The 20,933-nt window shown below is 40.9% G+C and overlaps 1 protein-coding gene and 1 long non-coding RNA gene across 8 annotated transcripts in view; one reads left to right on the top strand and one right to left on the bottom strand.

Moving 5' to 3' along the window:
* Positions 1 to 535: 535 nt before the first annotated feature.
* Positions 536 to 20,933, top strand: part of Mesk2 (misexpression suppressor of KSR 2) — a 58,188-nt gene continuing 37,790 nt past the window's right edge. For 2 of the 4 annotated variants that reach the window (XR_013009763.1, XM_076431876.1), the window contains exons 1-3: positions 536 to 936; positions 11,620 to 12,121; positions 18,817 to 18,870. Coding sequence is in view for 1 of the 4 variants with exons in the window: in XM_076431876.1 (XP_076287991.1) it covers positions 11,907 to 12,121; positions 18,817 to 18,870 (269 nt within the window). In the remaining 3 variants the exon portion in view is untranslated. The remainder of the gene's footprint in view (positions 937 to 11,619; positions 12,122 to 18,816; positions 18,871 to 20,933) is intronic. The other 2 variants (XR_013009762.1, XR_013009761.1) reach the window with 2 other exon arrangements.
* The window catches only part of LOC143212763 (uncharacterized), a 69,343-nt gene continuing 50,993 nt past the window's right edge, over positions 2,584 to 20,933 (bottom strand). For 2 of the 4 annotated variants that reach the window (XR_013009767.1, XR_013009765.1), the window contains 3 exons: positions 9,753 to 9,950; positions 8,793 to 9,000; positions 7,863 to 7,999 (listed from right to left, as the gene is read on the bottom strand). This is a non-coding gene — a long non-coding RNA (uncharacterized LOC143212763). Of the gene's footprint in view, positions 9,001 to 9,752; positions 9,951 to 20,933 lie in introns of all 4 variants that reach the window. The other 2 variants (XR_013009764.1, XR_013009766.1) reach the window with 2 other exon arrangements.

Below are 20,933 nucleotides of genomic sequence, written 5' to 3'. Positions count from 1 at the left end.
CATGCATTCATACTTCTTAGCTCGCATAAGTATACTTACTTTTATATATGTATAAAATATCGTTGGCCTCATATGAAAACAGCCTAAGCCATTTTCTCTGAAAATTGGGGTTTCAACTTCGTCTAGTTAGATACTTTAATTTCTACGGTTTGAGGGTAATAGCTCAGCGATAAGTTGTTAAGTAGCACAGATACATAGTTTGAAAAAATCTCCGTGTAAAGCAAAATAGATCATCCTTCTCGCCTCCTGTAAAATGTACTTTTTTGGTCTTATATGCAAGTTCAAATTGTTAGGCAATTTTCATATTAGGCCAATGATACGTGATTATACAGATGACTAGTGTGTCTAAAACTATTTGGTCTGTTCCTACACGTGATCAGTAACAAAATCACTTGCTGAGGAATCGGTGACGCTGGATACCAGCTGTAGGTGGTACTCCGAGCACCGCGATCCAGTATTCGTCACCGAGATGTCGGTAGACCGTCCTAAACCGGTTCGATCCGGCGTGCACCGCGCATAGAACGGTGCGCACTCCCATTGACCAGTCTGTAGTCAGAGTGAGAGTCGTGTATTCGGGCCAATAGTAATCGTGCGGTGGCTTTGAGAACACGGTACGGTTCCTCGTTAGTCTGGTCGCGGTGCGTTTCCACACGTCACGTCGGGTAGAGCGAGCGAGGAAAGAGGAAGAAGTTGCGAGAAGTCGCAAGGAAAGAGAAGGGCGAACACACGGCGAGTCGGGTAAAAAGTCGACGGTGAAGTCGTTGGTTGTTCGAACGAAGGTTGCGTTCGTTAGCTGGCAGGTCTGCAGAGGATCTGTATCGGTTGGCGGTCGTCTGCCGTGTCTCTGTTTCCGGTGTAACCGTGTTCGGAAGCGGCGGTGAAGCTGCAACTCTTCTTCGGCGACAGGATTCCGCAGCGGGAGCCGCGCAAGACGAGGTGAGTCATCCGCATATGATTCGCGGGTATAGAAGCCCGCCGCGCGACCCGAAAAGGGTTTTTCGATCGGCAGCCGGAGTGGAGAGACACACTATGCCGTTTCCCTTTAGCGGGCAAACACATTTCGATCGATTCTGCCCGTTCCGTGGCAGTTAGACAGGCCGCCGTCGCCGTTCTCCGTGTCGTTGTGTCACCGTGCGCTCGTGTATGCGTGACCGCGAGAGTTCCACCGATCGTTACGATCCACGACGTGCGTGTTTTCTCATTAATAGCAGACGGCGAGCGCGTTCAAACGCCGCTCCGCCTCGGACCCAGTAATCATCCAGCAACGTAGCTAACGGTCGGACCTCTTCGTGCCGCGATGATCGATCTCGTTCTACGACCAACCCCCTCTACCATTCCCTTCCCTATCTCACCACCACCCCCCTCTCTCTCTCTCTCTCTTTCTGTAACCCTTCCAACCCTATCGAAGATGCGTTTTCGAGCCACAACCTGCGATTCCGAAGCGCCGAACGATAGGGCACGATCGACGGCTCGATAAGTAGACGCGCGACGCCAGCAAGCCCGGGAAACACGATCCATCCGACGGGAAACGAGGTTAGACGTCGCACACGCGGCTATCCATGCGAAAAATCAATACACCCTCACTCCTGGGCCACGATTCAGACGCGCGCGGTCGGATTCCGAGAATCGGGGATCAGCCTTTCGAGAAAACGACGATCGCCGCGGGGGCTCTACCTAGAAAGCTCGCTTTTGCTTCCTCCACGGGATCGATTTCGAGAGACGGTGTTCTCTGTACTGTACACGCGTACTGACGAACGCTCTGGATATTTCTTACGTCTACCCGCGGGGTTGATTTCTCGCCGGAAAGTCGATGAAACTGTTTTTGGAACAGGACTTCGCAGGGAAATAGATATGTAGACTGTCTACCGCTGTTACCAAGGCGTCCGCTGGATCCTAAACAACGTCCGTACACCAATACATCAATTTTACTGATCTCCTTTAACCCTTATCTAGTCAACCAAAATGTATAGATTATTTAAGACTAAACCTACCGAGTGCTGAAAGCGATTCACATGTTTTAGCTTGCAAAAATGACGAGGCTCTATTTATTCAGATTTTCTGCGGTTTTTACAACAATATGTGCTTGGATACAGAATTTCCACGTAAGCAACTTCATAATTTCAGTAATTATGAAATAAAAAATAGACTGCCAGTGGTAGGTTTAGTGTTAAAACCTTTCTGTATCTAACATGTTTGCACGAATTCTCATTAAAAGACTATAAATTAATATATTAGCCTGGACTGGACGTTCAGAGAAATTTTGTAAAATTTTTTCAAAGGAATATTGAGAAATTGTTGAAAGAAATACAGTAAATGGGCATCCGGTTGACTACACAAGGGTTAACGCTTTGCACTTGGAGTTATTCTAATTCGAACACCGAATGCGTTTGCTTCCGGGCTCGAATATTTTATTTTATATGATTTTCTCTGAATTTTATCGTTATAAAATTGATATAATACCTCGTACAACACTTTCAGGAGTTTATTAAAATATTAAATAGGTTCAGTCACATTTATTGAATACAATTTTAATAATGCAACAAATATTTTGAAGAATGGCACAAGAATTATTTATTAGTGGTGACTCTTTCTCCGAGTCACCATTCAGTGCAAAGGGTTAATAATAAATAGTCTTGCAACCAGAATTGCAACAAACTGGAGTGAAAAGGAAATTTACTTTCTTTGTTAATATGTTTAACCCTTAGCACTCGAGTGACGACTTAGAATCACCACTAAAAATTGCTATACTATTCGCAATATTGTTTACATGACTAAATATGTTGGTATCTAATCAATTACTACACATTTAAGTATTGTGCGAAGTATTATATCAATTTTAAATTCATAGAAATGAAAAAATCATATACAAGGGAATTATTCTAGGTCGCAAGAAAATTGTTTAATTTTTATACAAGAATACTTTGAAATTCTTCTAATGTTTCTCTTCTCACATATCGTTCCCTAATTGTTAAAATTATTAAACGAAGAAGTATACTTCACCTGTCTTCTGTTTTGTGCAAATGATTTAGAAAATTTCTGTTTCGCACAAATATCCGTAGTTTTTTTTATGCTAGAATGCAAGGTGCATCCAATTCTTGATCTTCCAGTCGACGCCATCTTGGTCTAGCTGCTGGTTATAGATAATTTCGGTACGGGGCTTAAACTTAAGGGTTTGTAGATTATAGAAAATTGTTATTTATATTTTAACAGTAAAAGAAACACTCGAGATTCGTGTTGTATGTTTGTAGGTTTTTAATTGTTGTGTAAGATGAACTGTTACTTACTCAATTTGTAAGATATCTTTGATATATCAATTAACTGTACATTTTATACGACAAAACGAATTTGGGAAAAATGAATTGGAACGTTAAATGAATTTACAAAATTTGTTTTTCTCAATACAAAATATCCACTTACAGTAAAATGAGGAAAAGAATACGTGCACAAAAATGCAACCGAGCGGATGAATGCACGGGCATCTTTGATAGGATCAAGACATGGGTCACAAGTGTCCCGGAATCGGCTAAGATGAGGGTTGAAAGAAGAATTTCTTTGATTACTCTTGCACATCTTGCGTAAAAAGATTTTTATTTTTATGTTTTCTTGGATAAAAGGTTATAGAGAATATTTTACCCTATGGGTTTTACCGATATTATTGCGAGAAATCAACTTCTGCGAGTATCGAATGCATTTTCTGGAACAGAGACGCAGCTGATCCCCAACAGTCTCGATTTTCGCGGGCGTGAAGACTGGTTAGGCTATACACAATGCTGCTGATGTTCGAGCCAGCTTGGACGGATAAAATGGAAAAAGTTCGTGACTGAATTTTAATATTCGCGGGTCCTCGCCTGATTGGTTGTAAAAGTTTAATGGGATTCCGATGTCACGCTCGAATATCGAATTAACAACCCCCTCCGGAGAGGGACGCAGTACATTGACTAATACCGGAAATCGGTTTACTTCTATGGGTAAATCTGTGTGCTTCGGTTTGTAATCTTGTTCCTTATCGATTGTCCGTACGTCGCTTTTCAAAAGATCACATTGACTAGGATCGTGGCATTCTCGCTTTGGGTACTCTCAAAATTTCTTTTTTGGCGCAGAAATGTCTCATTATCTCTCATTCGTCCCTTATTTCACGAACTGAATCTGTCCCCCGACGTCAAATTGGCACAGTGGTAAAAGATTGAAGAAGTAACAAGGTTAACAGTTATTTTTCGATGTATTTTTATAGGGTTTTCGGTTATGTACTTCGCATTGAAAAAATAAAGCAACGAAGTTTCCTTATCTTTAACAAAATGGTAATTAAAAAATGCAAGCTTCCAGCTTGATTTTATTGTTTTATTTTTATTTATTTTACATATTACTACCATTTTACTGTTACACTATTTGAATAAATGTTGGAAAAAAGAGATTGAGAAATCGTGGGATGAATATGGACAGCTCTAGAAGCCAAATATGAAAACAATTACCCCACTTAAATTTTAAAAATTAGACAACATGAGAACAATAACTAAAATTCAGAAAATATAGCATATTTTTGGTCAGATTTGATTTACACGTTCTCTACGTTAGAGAAAATTAGTAAGTACCATTTTTATTTCATATAATGTAGGTCCTTTAATAACAAAAAATCGTTTGCATCCAAATTCTGTGTATTTCGTAAAAACTGTGTGAAATTGACACGAGGGTTAATTTCAAAATCAACTTTCCAACTTCTTTTCAAAGAAAATTTTCTGAAACAGTAAATGTTTTAATTGCCAAGATGGCCTCCGGCGTTACGCTAATGACCTCTAATCGCGACCATAAAAATGCAATTAACGTTGCTGCGTTTACTATTGCGGTAATACTTTCGCACTATAATGCCACGATAAATACTAGAATATTTCTCAGGTTTAATGGTCACGCCCGCGTCTACTCGAAACTAGATCCTCGTGATTTATACGCTCGGAATTAGGTGTGACAGCTATTGGAGGGTCAATTTAAGGTCTGCATCCACAGCTGAAGTTTCTCTCGAGAATGCCGTGCGTCCATCCAGGAATTTTATTCTCGAGAGAAGAACTTACCAGCGGTCCGAGATCACTGACCCGAGAGCGACTTTCCGACTGCCGTTGTTCATCGATTTTACCCTCCTCGGATCGATCGTAATATTCTCATACGTTTACGTCGATAGCTTGATTGTTTTCATTGATTAAGGATGTTCTGGAGGTACAATGGGAGACAAAAGTACAAGAAATTCGAAATCCATCAATATATTGGCAATGAAAGCCATTCATGAGTACATTTTGCATTAAAAAAATAGATTAATGTAAAAAGCTTTCGTTTGATTAGTGAATTTCATGTTATATTTATTTTTTAATCAAATTGTCTTCATATTATAAAAAATTGTGTGATTTTTGCGAATAATTGTACCCTCTGATTTGAACACGATAAAATTGACGTTTTGTAACAGTTTATAATTTGTTGCTCTGTAACTGTTTAGTGAATCCTAATAAATTTTGAACACAATTAATTACATAATTTTTAAGATATATAAAAAAACTGGAGTTTCTAGTTGCGTTTTTTCAAGGTTTAAATAGAATTTGAAGTGGAATTTCATGAATTCTCCATAAGAATACGTGTTAAAATGTGCAAATTTTAAGTTGCTATAATTCTTAAACAGTGCAGTGCATCGAACCCAAACTTTGGTAATTGCATTAATTTAGTAAGAATTATATCTTGTCAAATTTTCAAAACTTTGTTGCGTTTTTATATACCTCCAGAATATCCTTAATCTTCTAATTCATGATGTTCACAGTGCCTTCACTTTGTCAATTTAGAATTAGTTACTGTGTACGTTATTTTACATTATTTTCTTGACTTTTAATTACTCGCATATGATACTTACAGTCTCGAAACATTAAATGTAGTGTTTTCAGCACAAACAAAGGTGTCGACTACACAGGCAAATATTTATTTCGCATTAAAGTAGTTATTTTATTCGATTAAAACTAATTTATGTTGGAGTCATCTAAAGTTCCATGCGAACAGTTATGTAGACAGTGGAGTGCAAGTAATGTGATCACATGTTCAATAATATTCATTTGATTTCGAAAAATGTACTAAAATACAAGACTTGCTATTTTCTTTAAATTGTAAATTCGTTAAATAGGATTTTTCAATTGAGAAAAGGACAACCTTTGAGAGCTTGTTCTTAAAAGTAGCACTTTTGCAAGGGAAGATCCACAATTTCTCGACTTCGATTTCAATATGAATTTGCAGGTCAGCGGCATTCGGTCTGCTGATGATATACATATACATGTACAAGATCAGTAATTGCACAATAGCTTCACAGACATAAATAGCATCAGTTACGTACTTTCAATACGTGGTGAAAATGCAAATAACTCAAACTACGTTTATCGAAACATTATTGGCAACAAGAGATAGTTGTGGTGCCAGTAATATGGATGCCTTAGAGCCGATTCCTTTTTAATTCGCAATCTACACAACTGTTCTACGTTACCACTGATGTTCTCACAAATTATAAATGATTCTGATTTTAAGCAGAAGGAAGTACATGTAGATTAAACCTCATCCGTCCCTCGTATCAATTTGACACAGTTTTCCCGAAATAAGTTGGGCTGCTCTGTTATTTGTAGGTTTCGTCCGTAACTTCGTGACTTTTATTTTTCTAATGCGAGTCATATAATCGAGAAATCCAAAATGTAAATGTTAACTAATCAATTTTAATAAAAAACCATACGTCCCTCGTATCAATTTGACACAGTTTTCCCGAAATAACTTGTACTGTTCTGTTATTTGTAGGTTTCGTCTGACATTTCGTGATTAATTTTTTTAATGCGAATCATATAAACGAAAAAACGAAGATTTATCGAATTAAAAACCATCACAAAGTAACTATTTATACCTTCTTATTTTATTGATTTTTTATCACTGTGTCGATTTGAAACCGAGGGACGGACGAGGGTTAATATAAATTTTCGTACACTTTCGTAATCCTGAAATGATGAGACGATGTGCACAAGAATAATTACACAAACAGTAACAGTATCGCTGAGATAAAAGTTTGAGTGTTTCGAAAAAGACCCAAACACGTGGCACGGTTAAAAATAGACAACTTCGCAAACTTGGAATCCAACTCGTCGAATTGAGAGCCTCTTCTTAGCAAGCGCGCACCGGTTTGTCTCAGAAAAGCGTCGTGGATCGTCAGGTCGTTCGAAACGCATCGTAAATCCTAGAACCATCGATCCCGATCCCTGATAGCCTACCTGTACCCTGTTCTTCGAAAGAAGAAGCCTAAACCGCGTTGCGTCGAAACAGCCATCCACCGGGTTCTGCTTCGAATGATCGATAGGATCACGGTGGACAGTTGTCCGAGTCCCCGGTCTCTTCTTCCGAAAAACAGACCGTAGATGTTATCAATCGTCCCCGTCGGGCATCGACCCAGTTGTGTAACGGAACAGGAAGCGAGACAGAAACTCGTTGGCCCCTCGCAACGGGAAGAAACGGTTGCACGAATCGTCCATCTTCGATTGTACTGTACGCACGATCTATATTTGCATGTTCGTGCCTGTCCTACTCGCGTCCGAATGTGTTTGCGAATCCGCGCGCTCGCTCGCAGCTCCAGGGGAACCGCGAGCCACGTGACCGAAGCCCGAAATGCAAGTTCGCGGCCCGTATGTGCAACGCTGCAACAATTCTGCGGCGATTCGAACCGATCTCGCGGTTCCTCTGGCGTCCGCGTGTTCCCAGGAAACGCGAACTACGCGTACATCACCTTGGCAGTTGGCATGCGGCCACGCATGATTATCTCGATGTATTGAGACAATGAGTTGTTCTGCATGATGACGCCACACTTTGACACGCAACTCACTTCCTTTATTGCGTTCTCGTCTTTCTTTTTTTCGTCGTTCGTCTGTCGAACGAGCATCCGCAACGATTTCGACGGGGGTGGCTCCTCACCTTGGGCTCTTGGTCTTGGAAAACAATGGCAATCGACCTGCAATTAACAACGCAGAGTTTATTTGTCATACCCTCAAGTGTCCACGACACTTCGACTTCCTGGGTTCTACCAGGAATTTATGGAAACGTTCTGAAGACTACGTTTTCTTATAATTAGATTGCGGATCTCTTTAGGCATTTGTGGCTTATGGAAAACTTCAAAAAAGGCTAGAATATGAAAATTTTATTTGTTTTGCATCTACGAAGGCTGTGCCCATTAAAAATTAACATTTCGTTTCGTTCCAGTTTCTTAAAATTTGTCTACAAACATTGGAAAATGCATAAACGTCCGCAGTCTACTTATAATCTTGTCGAGAGAAATGGAGATACGCTAATGCCTCGATATTGTGTGAAAACTTCGTGACTGTAATTTTATTTATATTTTGTAGAACACTATTCCCAAGTGTCGAACGTAGAAAATGGTTGCAAATGTAACATCGGCCCGAGAAGTCGGAAAAAACTATTTTAGCGTTATTTATGGTGTCAAGATTATAATACAGTAATATATAGTAATATAGATCGTTGAATTTGCCTTAACGTCAGCTATAACATTGCGAAATAAAAAATGCATTTTAAAGCGAATCGTGTCATGTTCGGTTTCATTTTTATCAGAAAAATGTGAAGAATTTATCGGTAAAAGTTCTGCCAAAAAAGAATAGAAAACAGTTTTGTAATTGTATTCGAAGCTCGTCGCGAAGGGATAAATTTTTTGCGAACGTCGTGCCCATCTCTCAAATATATCGAGACGTTACTGTCTTCCGCCGACCGATCTAGATCGATCGCAATCTCACCGGACCGTATCAAGGTCTGCAATCGGCGAAGGGCGTGCGCAGGAAACGTTCCATTAGGTTCGGCCGAGTCAGTTCGTTTTCTCAGACGGATTGCAATTAAGGTACCCAGATAGAAATGGTGGACTGATAGAGCGGGTAATGTCTCTGAACTTATTGAATGATTGTTCAACGATATCCTTAAATGCTTTACTGATGCATACTAACGAATCTGCAATATATTCAAACATAATACACGTGAAATTCAGGAGAAATACAAAAACAATGAGATACATTTTTTAACACAGAGGAACAGGAAAGAAATTGCGCCCTACGCATCGGTTTATTCAAAGTTAAAATTATAATAAAACGTGACATTATAATTGTATTCAGATCAAATACGAAAATAATTATATATTTTTTACACAGAGAAATAGGAAAGAAATTGCGCCCTACGCATCAGTTTATGCAAAGTTGAAATTATAATATTCCGATAAAGTATGAAAAGAATGACATATTTTTTACATACAGAAACAGGAAAGAAATTGCATCCTACGTATTAGTTTATATGCAAAGTTGAAATTACAATAAAAAGATATTCCGATAAAATAGGAAAATAATGATATATTTTTTCCATACAGAAACAGAAAAGAAATTGAACCCTACGCATTAGTTATTTGAATCGCAAACAGAAAATAAATTAAGTATACAATACATACGCGAAGTTCGCAGTCTGGGTCACAAACGACACGGGAATTGAAGTTGTTTAAAAATACGACTCGTTGTACACGTTTTAGGAGAAAGTGGATACGGTAAAGAACGCAACAGAAGTCGAAATATATCAGTGTTCTGTTCGCCAACGGCTATTCCAATTAAGTTCTATTGTTCTTGTGGTCGTTCGTACACTTAACGGTACGAGAATCTGTAGAGTACCTGTTTCATTCCACGTGCCGGCGAATTCAACGATTGTTGACTTTGTATTACCTGAACCATAATTGCAAATTCGTCCCGCTGGTAATAATGACGGCAGGTGCAGTAGTCCTTTCAACCGCATGACGTCACGAGCCGAGTGCAGTTCTGCATTAAGAGGATGCGCGCAGCGCTGACGACTGTCCGTGCAGTTGTTTTGTGCATTTCTCGACCCAATGAATTAAACACTCGCAGCTGCGGATGTCGGGATCTCTGAAATATTTCTGATCGTAAAACAAAGTAATCTAAAAATCATGTGCTGGAGAAAAATTAATTTACGGTCACTTATCATTTCAAAAATTATAAAATGGAGTTCTAAAAGGTACGAATGTTTCAAATAAAACGTAACTTGATATCAGAGCTAATTATCCGTAAGGAATAAAAAATGATTTCTGTGTGTGTGACCGTAAAACAAAGTAAACTAGAAAATTATGTGGTAGAGAAAGATTAAGTTTGTAATCTAATTTAGGTCTAGGAGGTAAATTTAATTTTTTTATTAAAAAAAAATACATTATAGCAAAATAAATGACTAGAGAAAGAGACTCGATAGATGTGATATAATTTTGTCACAATTTTTACGGTCACTTGCCATTTCAGAAATTATAAAATGGAGTTCTAAACGATACGAATATTTCAAATAAAATGTGGCTTTATATCGGAGCTAATTGCCCGTGATGAATAAAACGATCAAAGGTAACGCTGGGGCGTAGGAAACATTGTTCGTTAATGGCGAAACACAACTCGAGTGACGTCATTCCTTTTAATATATTTGTACGTGTATAATATACGTTCACAAAAGAGAAACAGTTTCACGAAACAATGAGGCTAACGCGCGCGAAATGAAAATAATAAACAACGCGATTCTCTGGAAAAATAATTGCATCTCTGCTCGTGACGTCATTAAAGGTCGACCTGTAAGAAAAGCCGCGGCATTTGGGTCACCAATACGGCTCGAATTTTCTGTGTGGCGGGTATAGTCTATACACAGGATGTTTCTGAATATGTCAGAGAGCGTAGGGCGCAAGAAATCGTAGTACATATTGAACGAATGTTTGATTTCATTGATTTTATTCGAAGAATATATGATGCAATGTATGTACTTGAGAGGCTGAAGCACGTTTCGAAGCCAAGTTGAACTTTCGGAACAGAATTTCGGTGCAACGTCAATTTTTATAAATGAACATTCGTTTCAGTACATTAAAAGAGAGAACAGAACGTGAATATAATTCGTTCAAAACGTTTTTGATACACTTTTAATGGATGCAGCAAGATCAATTTTCAAGGTTCTGTTTCACACACACATTTTATGAAAGTAAAAATATTCTCAATATAAACTCGTAAAAATTTCAATATACACAAACGTGTCCAGTTCATTTTTAAGACATTCAACCCCTTACAGTCCACTTGCACTATCACTATTAATACTAAACAGTACTTGTACTATTTACCAAACAAATGACAAGCATGTCATTTTCACAAGGCAACACATGTCAGCCATTGTCACAAGTCGGCATAGGTGTAGTGTAAACTTCTTAAAAGAGATATAGTCTTCAAAAAAAAAAAATTGTAATATTAATTCCGGTCAGTGTAACTCGGAAAGTACAGAGTGTGTGTGCTCGTCACCCGGTGGCGAATCACGACCGGACAAGAGCGCAAAACTCTCGCTCGACCAAAAGCCCAAGAGACCGCATTGAAACCCACATGTCAGAGACCGTTGATGGTTGTCTAGCCGCAGGAGAAATCGTTGCCGATGGCTGGATCGATAGTCGGAGCGTACACACGATACCTCTTTATCTTGAATTTTCTTTATTTGCCCGTTTGCCCGTTCGTTTGCCTTGTTGACGTACGATATTGGCGTATCGGCTTCGGGCACGCGTATCAGCATCATCAACACCAGCCAGCAACACCGCGAGGAGTGCAATCGCAGTTGCAGCGGCATCGGACGGTGAAACAGAAGCATAGGCAGAGAGAGAGGCAGAAGGAGAGAAGCTGAAGCAGAGAGGCAGTTGGCCGGGTGGCGTTCATCAGGGACGCGTGTCAGCACAGTGAGAGAAGGTAGAGCCACCGGAACGGTGGACGGGCGAGTCCTCGGCGAGGTCGTCCGTGAGCGGGTCGTCTCAGTCGGTTAGGGTTCATCGTGGGCGAGCAACAGCGGCCGGAAACGTCGCCATGCCGGCAGGTATTGGCGCTTCGTACAGGTCGCTAGGCGACCTGGGCGAGGACGTTTACAAAAGCACGACGATCGTCGACCAGACACAGACCACCGGGCAGAGCGTCCTCGAGAGCGTCAAGAAGGCTTTCAGTTTCGCCTCGCCCAAGGTCGAGCTCAGGAAAAAGGACCCGCTGATCGAGGACCGCCGTGAGAGCGTCTCGATCGTCTCAAGGTAATGCCTTATACGATATTGTCTGAGCGTACAGGGGAAAAACCGGTCGGAAGGTAGGGTGACGGTCGCGGGACACACACAGTCTATCTTTCTCTATCTTCCTTTCTTCTCTATCGAGTCTCTTCTCAATTGTTCCACGACCTCGTCCCCGTCTATTCGCTCCGTAATCGATTATGGTACAGCTTCGATCCGATACTAGACTCGGCCCCAGGTCGCCCGTGGAATTACTCCATTGTCTCCTCATCGGAGCTACTTTGCCGGTAATAGTGAACCCCCAGCGCGAACGGCTTTGCTACCGTTCCCGCTTCGGGTTTATCTTAAGTTCAATTCTGGAATTACACTTTGAATTAGGGAATTTTTGTTTATATCTCTGGAACGGGGAGATTACATTCGGTTGTGTCTCGAAAGTTTTGCACAGTCAGTTTAGAAGGGGTTTTCAACACAAATTTTAATTGTAATTGGCTTTGCTGAAATATGTGAATTGATTTAGTGGTTTCGAGTCTAAACTTCAGCCATAAGGCGACAAGTGTGTACATATTGTTCTGTCGTGTATCCTTCCAGGCCAAAGAAGTTTCGTCACAACCAATCAATCAGAAAACTTTCGAGACAAACAAATGTAAAAAGATTCTCTTTGAAAATATCCATTTAGCTCATTTTGTGGTTCGGTTCCACCAGTGTCAAGGCAGTCTACATGATCGTTGCTGTTCGTAGTACAGTGATTTTTACAGAACAAGCACAACGAATCATTCGAGTAGTGTGTACACGCGTCAACATGAATTAGTCGAATGTTAATTGAAGTGGTCTAACGAATTTAGCGTTCGTACGTGGGAAACATGTTAGTCTGATGGTAAAAATCATTCGAGAGTGTCGGAATGCTTAAAACTCGTTGTTACATAATACACTATTGGAATTTTTGCATTTTATACCTCTGAAATAAACGTTCTCCGAGTAAGCCTTCTGTTGTAAAAAACACTTTTGTATTGCTGAGATGAAGGTACATGTTGACGAACTTCTACATGGTCAATCGACGTTAAAAATAAACAGATACATTGTGCAATTTTAAACAGATACATTATGAATATTTTATGCATGTGTTTCTAATAAAAATAAAATAGAAAGAACGATTAAATTAAATATTATTTCCACTTCAGTGTTAACGTATTAAAATTCTCTTTTTAATCTGCACTTCGATAGAAGCAGCGAAGAAATTTTATTTAGCGACAGATCTGCAATCTAGTTACGAACTTTAAATGCTGCCACGTGTTCTGAACAATAGTATAGCACGTGTCCGCTTGCTTTCGGTGTCCATTGACCGTGTCCAAGTTCGCTAGAATCAAAGTTTAGTCAACCATGTAAATTTTCCGTTGAATTTCGAGATCGTTCTTATTATTAAATACACCAAAATGAGTGATTAATAATTGTATTCTTGGTATTGCAGAATATGTGCTTACTAAATACTACTCAATCATTGCCGACACTCTGACAAATGTTTACCTGACCCTTCTATACTGTTCAGGACAATGAATGTGTGCAAATTAATTCTTCGTGAATTTATGATTATTTACAAACTATCTCTATCACTTTGGGTACGTTTATTCCACCTTACAAAGTTATTAATGGACTTCCAATATGACCACGAATTAATTTGGACATTTAATATTGGGTTGGCAAGTAAGTTCGTTCGGTTTTTGTGATTTATTCCACTCTAAAAATCCGAACGAACTTATTTGCCAACCCAATATTTTGAGAATTAAAATTCGTCGTGGTTTACATTCAATTCTGCAAAAATGTCCGTCCGTAAATCCTTGAATTAACTTACACATTTGAGATGATATTCTCCTATAAATCGATCTGCGCAGTACACAAGGGTTAAAAATAAGGGTACGATTTTACAATGAATACGCTAGTAGATCGTGCATTTTAATCAATTATTTGATTGATTTTTTAAAAGTCCACGGCAAACTGACCTGAGGCAGAAGCTAAGGAGGTCGCGAGTAATCGGTTCGAGGTCGAAAATGTGGGAGGCACGGTTAGAGTGGTTTTACTGTTGACCACAGTGGTCGACTAGCGTCGAGGAATCGATCGTCACAGTTCCCTGCCCTTTTTAAGTGGTCGAAACGGAAAAATCGCGGAAAAATAACTTGGTGTACTTCTGAGAAACTCATTGATGTACGGGGCCGCTTTCCAATTACTAAAAACCGTCGCTACTAAAATGTCTGACTCACTAACTCACTGCGCTAATGGGCATAGATCTGTGTTCCAATGGATTCCGGGAATCGTCTGTGTTTCCGTGTTGGACTAAATCTGAGGGGCCGTATTCTGCGTTACGTCGTTCCATTAACCCCGTGAACGCCCCATTTCGTAGTTAACGTTTATTACACACGAAATACTGCTGTTTGCTGGTCAAATTTCCTGTTAGAATGTTGCTAGTAGACTGCGGACCTTGTTCAAACTAAAAATGTTTGGCATTCATTGTCTGAAGCAGGAATAACATAAAAATTGATTTGATTCCTCAATGACTTTTCTTGGATTTTTAAAACCTTTTTACTGTTTGTGTAAATGCATAAAGATCCGCAGTCTAGTTGCTGGCAATAACGATTTACAAGGTAAAAGGAAATATGGTTTTGTTGGGCAATAAAGAAGGACGTCATGCACACGTGAACCGTCTTTGTAACGTGGAGAACAAGAAATGGAAAAAGAATGAAATATTGAACACTTTTCTGGAAATTCTCTGAGAGACGTAAAGATTGCTGTACCATCATTCAAAATATTGTTTGCATTATTAAATGTGTCGGTATCAAATCAATTACTAAACATTTAGATATTGTACCAATTTCGTATGCACAAAATTGGAAAAATATCAGAGGGAATGGAAATACTCTAGGTCGTAAGAAATGTTTAATTTTGAAGAACCAATAAAGTGTAAAAAAAAAAGTAAAATTTAGATTTGTTAATGCTGTAGACTCCTCTTGCTAGAGAAGTAAAATTTGTTCTCGAATTTCATCCGATGGAGCTTTAGCAAGATCGAAGTAATTTTCACGAATACAAATTATCCGAGGAGTTTCTTTCGTTCGAGCTGGCGTTTTTCCGAGAAAATGGAGTCGTGTCTTTAGACTAAGCGGGTTATGGATTCGATCTTCGGTCATGGGAGTGACATGGCATCGATAAAACGCAGAGGGTAATACGGCCCCGACGATTTCGATTACTGCGAGACCGTGGTTCAAGAGAGTGCGTTCCTTCGACTCCACCTGACGAATCGAGGCACGCGCGCCTGTTATCAGAATAATCAAAGACTGGTTTAACCTTAAGCACGGACGGACTTTAGGACCGGAAGTTGGAGCCGCGACTATTGATCGGCCTGGCTACAAAAGCAGGCCACGAGGTAAGCCGCATCATGCGACCTGAACGTCATCCCTTTCCTCACGCCGAACACCTCCACAGAGTATTGCTTTGGCTAGATACGTTTCCCTTGTACCTTCGCTTGCCTGATCGTAGCCGTTGTATTGTGTGCTTTTGTAGTCTGTGTTTCGCATGTTACCGTTTTACGACTAGCCGTCGGCGATACTTTCACGATCGAGGGAAATTGCTCATTCCCCTGGCCGACGAATAATTAATGTTTGCTGACCTCTATTTGTCTCGCAGATGATAACTTTGTTATTAACGATCGATATTTCGCGGCGAGATCTTTTTATAGAGCTGACCAGAGGGACCTTAATCTGATCAATATCGAATGTAGCCCTTGCTTCAATGGAAACATCGGTATGAGAATTTTTTCAAGTATATCGAGGAGAACGAGTTTGTTCGTCGAGTAGCTCTCTTGTTTGATCCTGTTGCAGTCCTCTAAAAATATATTTGAAATGTGTTAATAACAGACGATACAAACTATTCATCCATATGGTCAGCCCTAACAAATAACACTACCCAACTGATACTCACTGATTTGAATTTAACGTACTTATTAAACACCGAATAATATTAAATACGTGTTGTTTTTGTTTCGGCTAAATACGCTTTTTAGGGGTAGAAAGCACCCCTCAACCTCTGGAGATGGAATCGTTTGTGGCTAATTATTTAATAAAAAGCGTATTTAGCAGAAACAAAAAAAAACACGTATTTAATATTTTTCGGTGTTCAATAAGTACGTTAAATTTCATTCAAATCAGTGAGCATCAGTTGGGTAGTGTTACTTGTAAGTCACAAATTTTTATAGAGCTGACCAGAGGGGGGACCTTAATCTGATCAATATCGAATTGTAGCCCTTGAATTTTTTCAAGTATAATTGAGTAGAACGAGTTTGTTCGTCGAGTACCTATGTTCGATCCTGTTGCGCCCCCCCCCCCCCCTTCGAAGAGTATATTTAAAAATGATTTATCCCTATGGTCGGCTCCAGGTCACAAATAAAATCTGATATTGTGTAGTCACCGAACCCTTATTGTTCAAAAGCGAAGCCAGAGCGAGGCAATCTCCGCTCGTGAATCTATCACCGATGTAGCGTTATTATTATCATAATTGTCTGTTTTTGGAACGCAGAGGCCGAGGTAAACCGGCGGTCACGATGGCTGGCCATGCATCCATCTCTGGTCCCGAACGTTATCAGGGGTAATTTGGGTTGCGTGGCCATTTATTACGATCGACGGCGTACGTCGGGTCGCATCCTTTGAAAAGCAGACTGCACTGGTAGTGGTGGTTTTATTTCTGGTTGTGCACGTAGTCGGATGTGTGTCCCTTTGTCCCTGCAACGCTCGAGTTGCATCGGCGTGTGCTTCGTGGCGCGCGACGGCAACGCGTGCGTTGCGGAACCGGCTTCTCGGTTCGAGTGATCCTCTCGTGCGAGGTCGATCCACCGGGAATGACGGAGAATCATCCGCTGAGAATGCTCAATTCTCATCGAGGACACTCGGAAAAGGACATTTCCCTGTCCTCGAGCCGCGAACCAGCCTTTACTGTGGCTCGATCCCGTACTCGTCGAATCCGCTCTCTCCTCATCAGAAATCGCGATCGCGAAACGCGACACTGTAAACGCCAACGTCTACCCGATGGAAGGAATGTATTCAACCACTCGACAAGCTATTTCGCGACACTCGGCTGTAACGTCTAGGGCGCAGGATAACTGTGTTTACTCCGCCTGCGACGTCAAACTCCTAGGAACGCGTCCGCAGCAGACAGTTATGAGCAACCTGTGGATTTTCGGTGCTCCCTCCGCGCCGCAGTTTGGGAAATGTCGGATTTTGAACCTGTTGTCGTCCTAATGCTATCCATTTGTGGTCTGAAGGGGTACCCGCTGTTTAGTTAGGGCTTCATGTCTAAAGGAGTTAGTATCGTTTAGGATTTGAGGTCTACTGGGGCTGGTAGCTTTTAGGGCTTGCGATTGGACTCCTTCGCGGGCTAATCAAATTTGTCTTCCATGTGCGATCAAAATGTAAAAGTGTCAACATTCGGAAAGATAGAACTGCATTGTTTCTTAAATGATTTTTATAACGATTCATTCTGCAATAAATGAGTGATTATAAAATATTTCAACCTTCTTGCCCCTTGCTCAGAGGTTACAACTTTCCACCAAAAATGTTGTGCCGTGTTTTTAATAAAAAAAAAGTCTGCTTTATTCTACGCTTCGCAGAGCGATTCATTAAAACTCTGTCCATTTGTTCTCCTCATGTCAGAAGCTAACGACTCTTTCTGGGGACTACTCATACACTTCCCGTCCTTTGTCTTTCGCTGGCTGCTACGAGGACGGAGTATGTGTGAATCTGCTCCGGATAGCAGTTGTCAGCCATTGACTGTCTCGTCTAAAAAGGCTCTTAGTGGATTATGCAAACCGAGTCACGCAAGTGGGACAAGTCATTGTTCGGTTGCGGATGAAAAAAGAATATTCGAGCTGAGAAAGTTGTATGGTTTGAGCAGAGTACGAGCTTCTATGACCATTATTGCTACGAATCCGCGATAGAGAATGTCCATTTTCGTTGACAGTTTACGCGTGCACAACATTTTTGATGTACCGTTTCACGGGGGATGAAGACATAACTGCTACCGTTCATTGTTGCTGTAAAGATGAATCGTAAAACATGATTAAAATGTGTTTCTGTATAGCTTGCACGTCGCAGAGCTGGTATATCGCGAGTACCGTTCTGTTTACGGACCATACTGGTTTATTTATGTGCATTCTATATCCTTTGTTTCTTTACTGCTCTCTTCTACATTCTTTAAATCCTGATAGGGCTGATCTATACGATGCTATAGGCAGTTCTGAAATAAAAGAGGAGGAAGACTTCAGACCTCAGAGGTTCAAAAGTCACCTGTGTGCAGGCCGCTCCCGTTCCGCGGCGACTCACTGCAAGGCCATAAACCCTAGCAAACGTTACAGCCGGTGTCGAAAGGAAGCAAGATACATAAACGTCTAACTGTTACTGTTTTTCCGTTTGGCAATATATTTCTTCCAGCAGGTAACGGAAAGCAATTGCGACCGAATCGTTTCGCGGAGGTAAAGAACCGAAGTCGAAAGTAGCGTAGCTTCGAGGTTGTGTGCGAATGACCCCGTAGGCTCGTGTGTGTAACTAATCCACCGGCGGTCCTCCGACATCGTGTTTGGGAATGAGTTGTAACAGTTCTGCCTGCTAATGTTCGTTGTTGGCACCCGGGTAGAGGCTGCAAGCCGCTAGGGCTGGGCGTTGTTATTATTCGCCGGCATTTTGTTCTAGGGAAAGACACAGGATGCCGAGCGCCGCCACCGCCGAGGAATCAGCTCTGTTGGGGTAAGTTTCGCTCATAAGAACGATCATCATCGACAGCCGTGATCTCCGCGTTCACGTAATCCAGCAGAACCCTGCCGCCTCTCTCGTAGTTCTCTCGCCACACCCTCCGTAGTCTTGTGTTCTCTCACCTGTCCGAAGCGTAAACGTCGATCATCCGTCGATCCATGCTTCGAAGTGTCCCCTCGATTGTGCGCACGTGAACGTAACACGCGTGTCGACACATCTCTAACGCTGTTCCATAGGGATTCTGAGGTCTGCCCGAGAGGATCGGCATTGACCCCGTTGTCAGTGAAGCCGAATGATCGCCGGTAATTGGCAGTTACGTTATCAAGAGTGGCAACGTTATTGCTCTTTTTCAGAAGTACAGACAAGTCGAGGCTCTCGCAGTCTTTGCTGCTGAAGCTTTCGCGTGTGGGAGTCGTGTCCTTTTCGAAAGTCCTTCGAGGGAGTGGACTCGTTCTTCCAGGATTGCGAGGGTTCTCAGGTCTCGATTATGCGAAGATGGGGTTTTTAGTAGCGAAACGCGTTGGATCAAAGAGCAATCTAGGCCGCAATTGCCCTCAGAAGTCCTATTCTTACGTCTACGAGGCGTAATTTGCATTATTCTTCATGAAAATATTGGGTTGGAAAGAAAGTTCGTAGCGTTTTCAAATTAAAAATCGAAGAAAAAATTAAGGTATCTATTCATATGTTTATTCAACAACACGAGAATGGAAAATATGTTATTGAATACATCCATGAATAAATATCTGAATTTTAGCTTTCAATATTAGTTTACAAACGCTACGAACTTTCGTTCCAACCCAACAGCTATATGCGAAGCTTTATGCTTCCGAATAATGCAAATTGCACCTGGTAAACGTAAAAATAGGACTTTGCGGCCTAGATTGATCTTTTATCTAGCGCTCTTGACTACTGAAAAACTCCATCTTTGCAATATCGAGAACTGAGAAATGTCTACTCACTTAATTGGCCAGCAATGAAGCGTTAACATTAGTGAAGCACCACGTGACGTACCCAGCATCTTTCGGTCCATGAAGCTGGCTGCAATGCTTGAAATTCCAAAAGGTCACGGCTCACACCGTCAACACCAAAATCTGTACGATACCGGGAAGCCTCGAATCTCTGACAAACCGAGGCTTCCGATCGCGGCGAATTCGGGAACTTATTGTCAGCACACGGTCTCCGGCAATGATTCTTGCTGGAACAAGCAATTTAAGCACCCCCCAAAGAATCTGTCCCGAGCACCGCACTCCACCGAGTGCTCCGTTTAAAGTGCACCAAGTGCTTCTCTCGGAAACGATTAGCGACTGCGATTAAACTACCTTCTCGCGATTTGACACTCGTGCTCCGCGCGAGTCAACATGACCCGGGAGAGATAACCTCGCTTTTGCAGAGCTTCTCCGTGTCGCAGTGTACCCATACTTTTCGTGAATTTCTGCTTTAATTCTGGTATTTTATGAGGTGGGTTTAATGAGCGTATTTATTCGACAATGAATTGTTCGAAGCTTTTTAAATGGCGCATGTTTTCAGTGCTGAATCGTTTATTAATGGATACGACATTTGTTTTCTTGTCTTCAAGAGAAATAGTCGAGTAAAACGAGTGGGTACCATTTAAAATAGAATAAAGATTAAGAGAATTTAGAAACATGAATTTAGAAACATGAGTTTACTATTTTCAACGTATTAAAATTATTAAAGGATGAAAGGATCTCCTTAAAATTAATGCACAACATTTTTTATTTTGCATGAAGATCCGCAAAGTCTAGTTATAACACTTGTTACTGTACTAACGAGAGAATTGTAATTTCCCAACGCGTTTATGGTTAATCTGTGGCAACGATGGGTATGAAAACTGTGGAATATGAGCCACAAATGGCTACTCGCTTTTACGGAAGGAAGTCTTCATGATCCTCATGTGCACCATAAAGTAGCATGTTGAACCAACAACCTCAATGTGTGCGAGACCATAAGTTGGAGATTAACGTCATACAACTTTACGGTGGGAGTCATGAAAAAGACGTTTTCCACATAATTATTTACTCCAGTGTTATGAGCTATAA

This window comes from Lasioglossum baleicum, chromosome 10, assembly GCF_051020765.1.
Source record: "Lasioglossum baleicum chromosome 10, iyLasBale1, whole genome shotgun sequence".
In the NCBI taxonomy this organism is placed as follows: Eukaryota; Metazoa; Arthropoda; class Insecta; order Hymenoptera; family Halictidae; genus Lasioglossum; species Lasioglossum baleicum.
The sequence above is the reverse complement of the archived record's forward strand: the minus strand, read 5'-3'. Positions and strand labels throughout refer to the sequence as shown.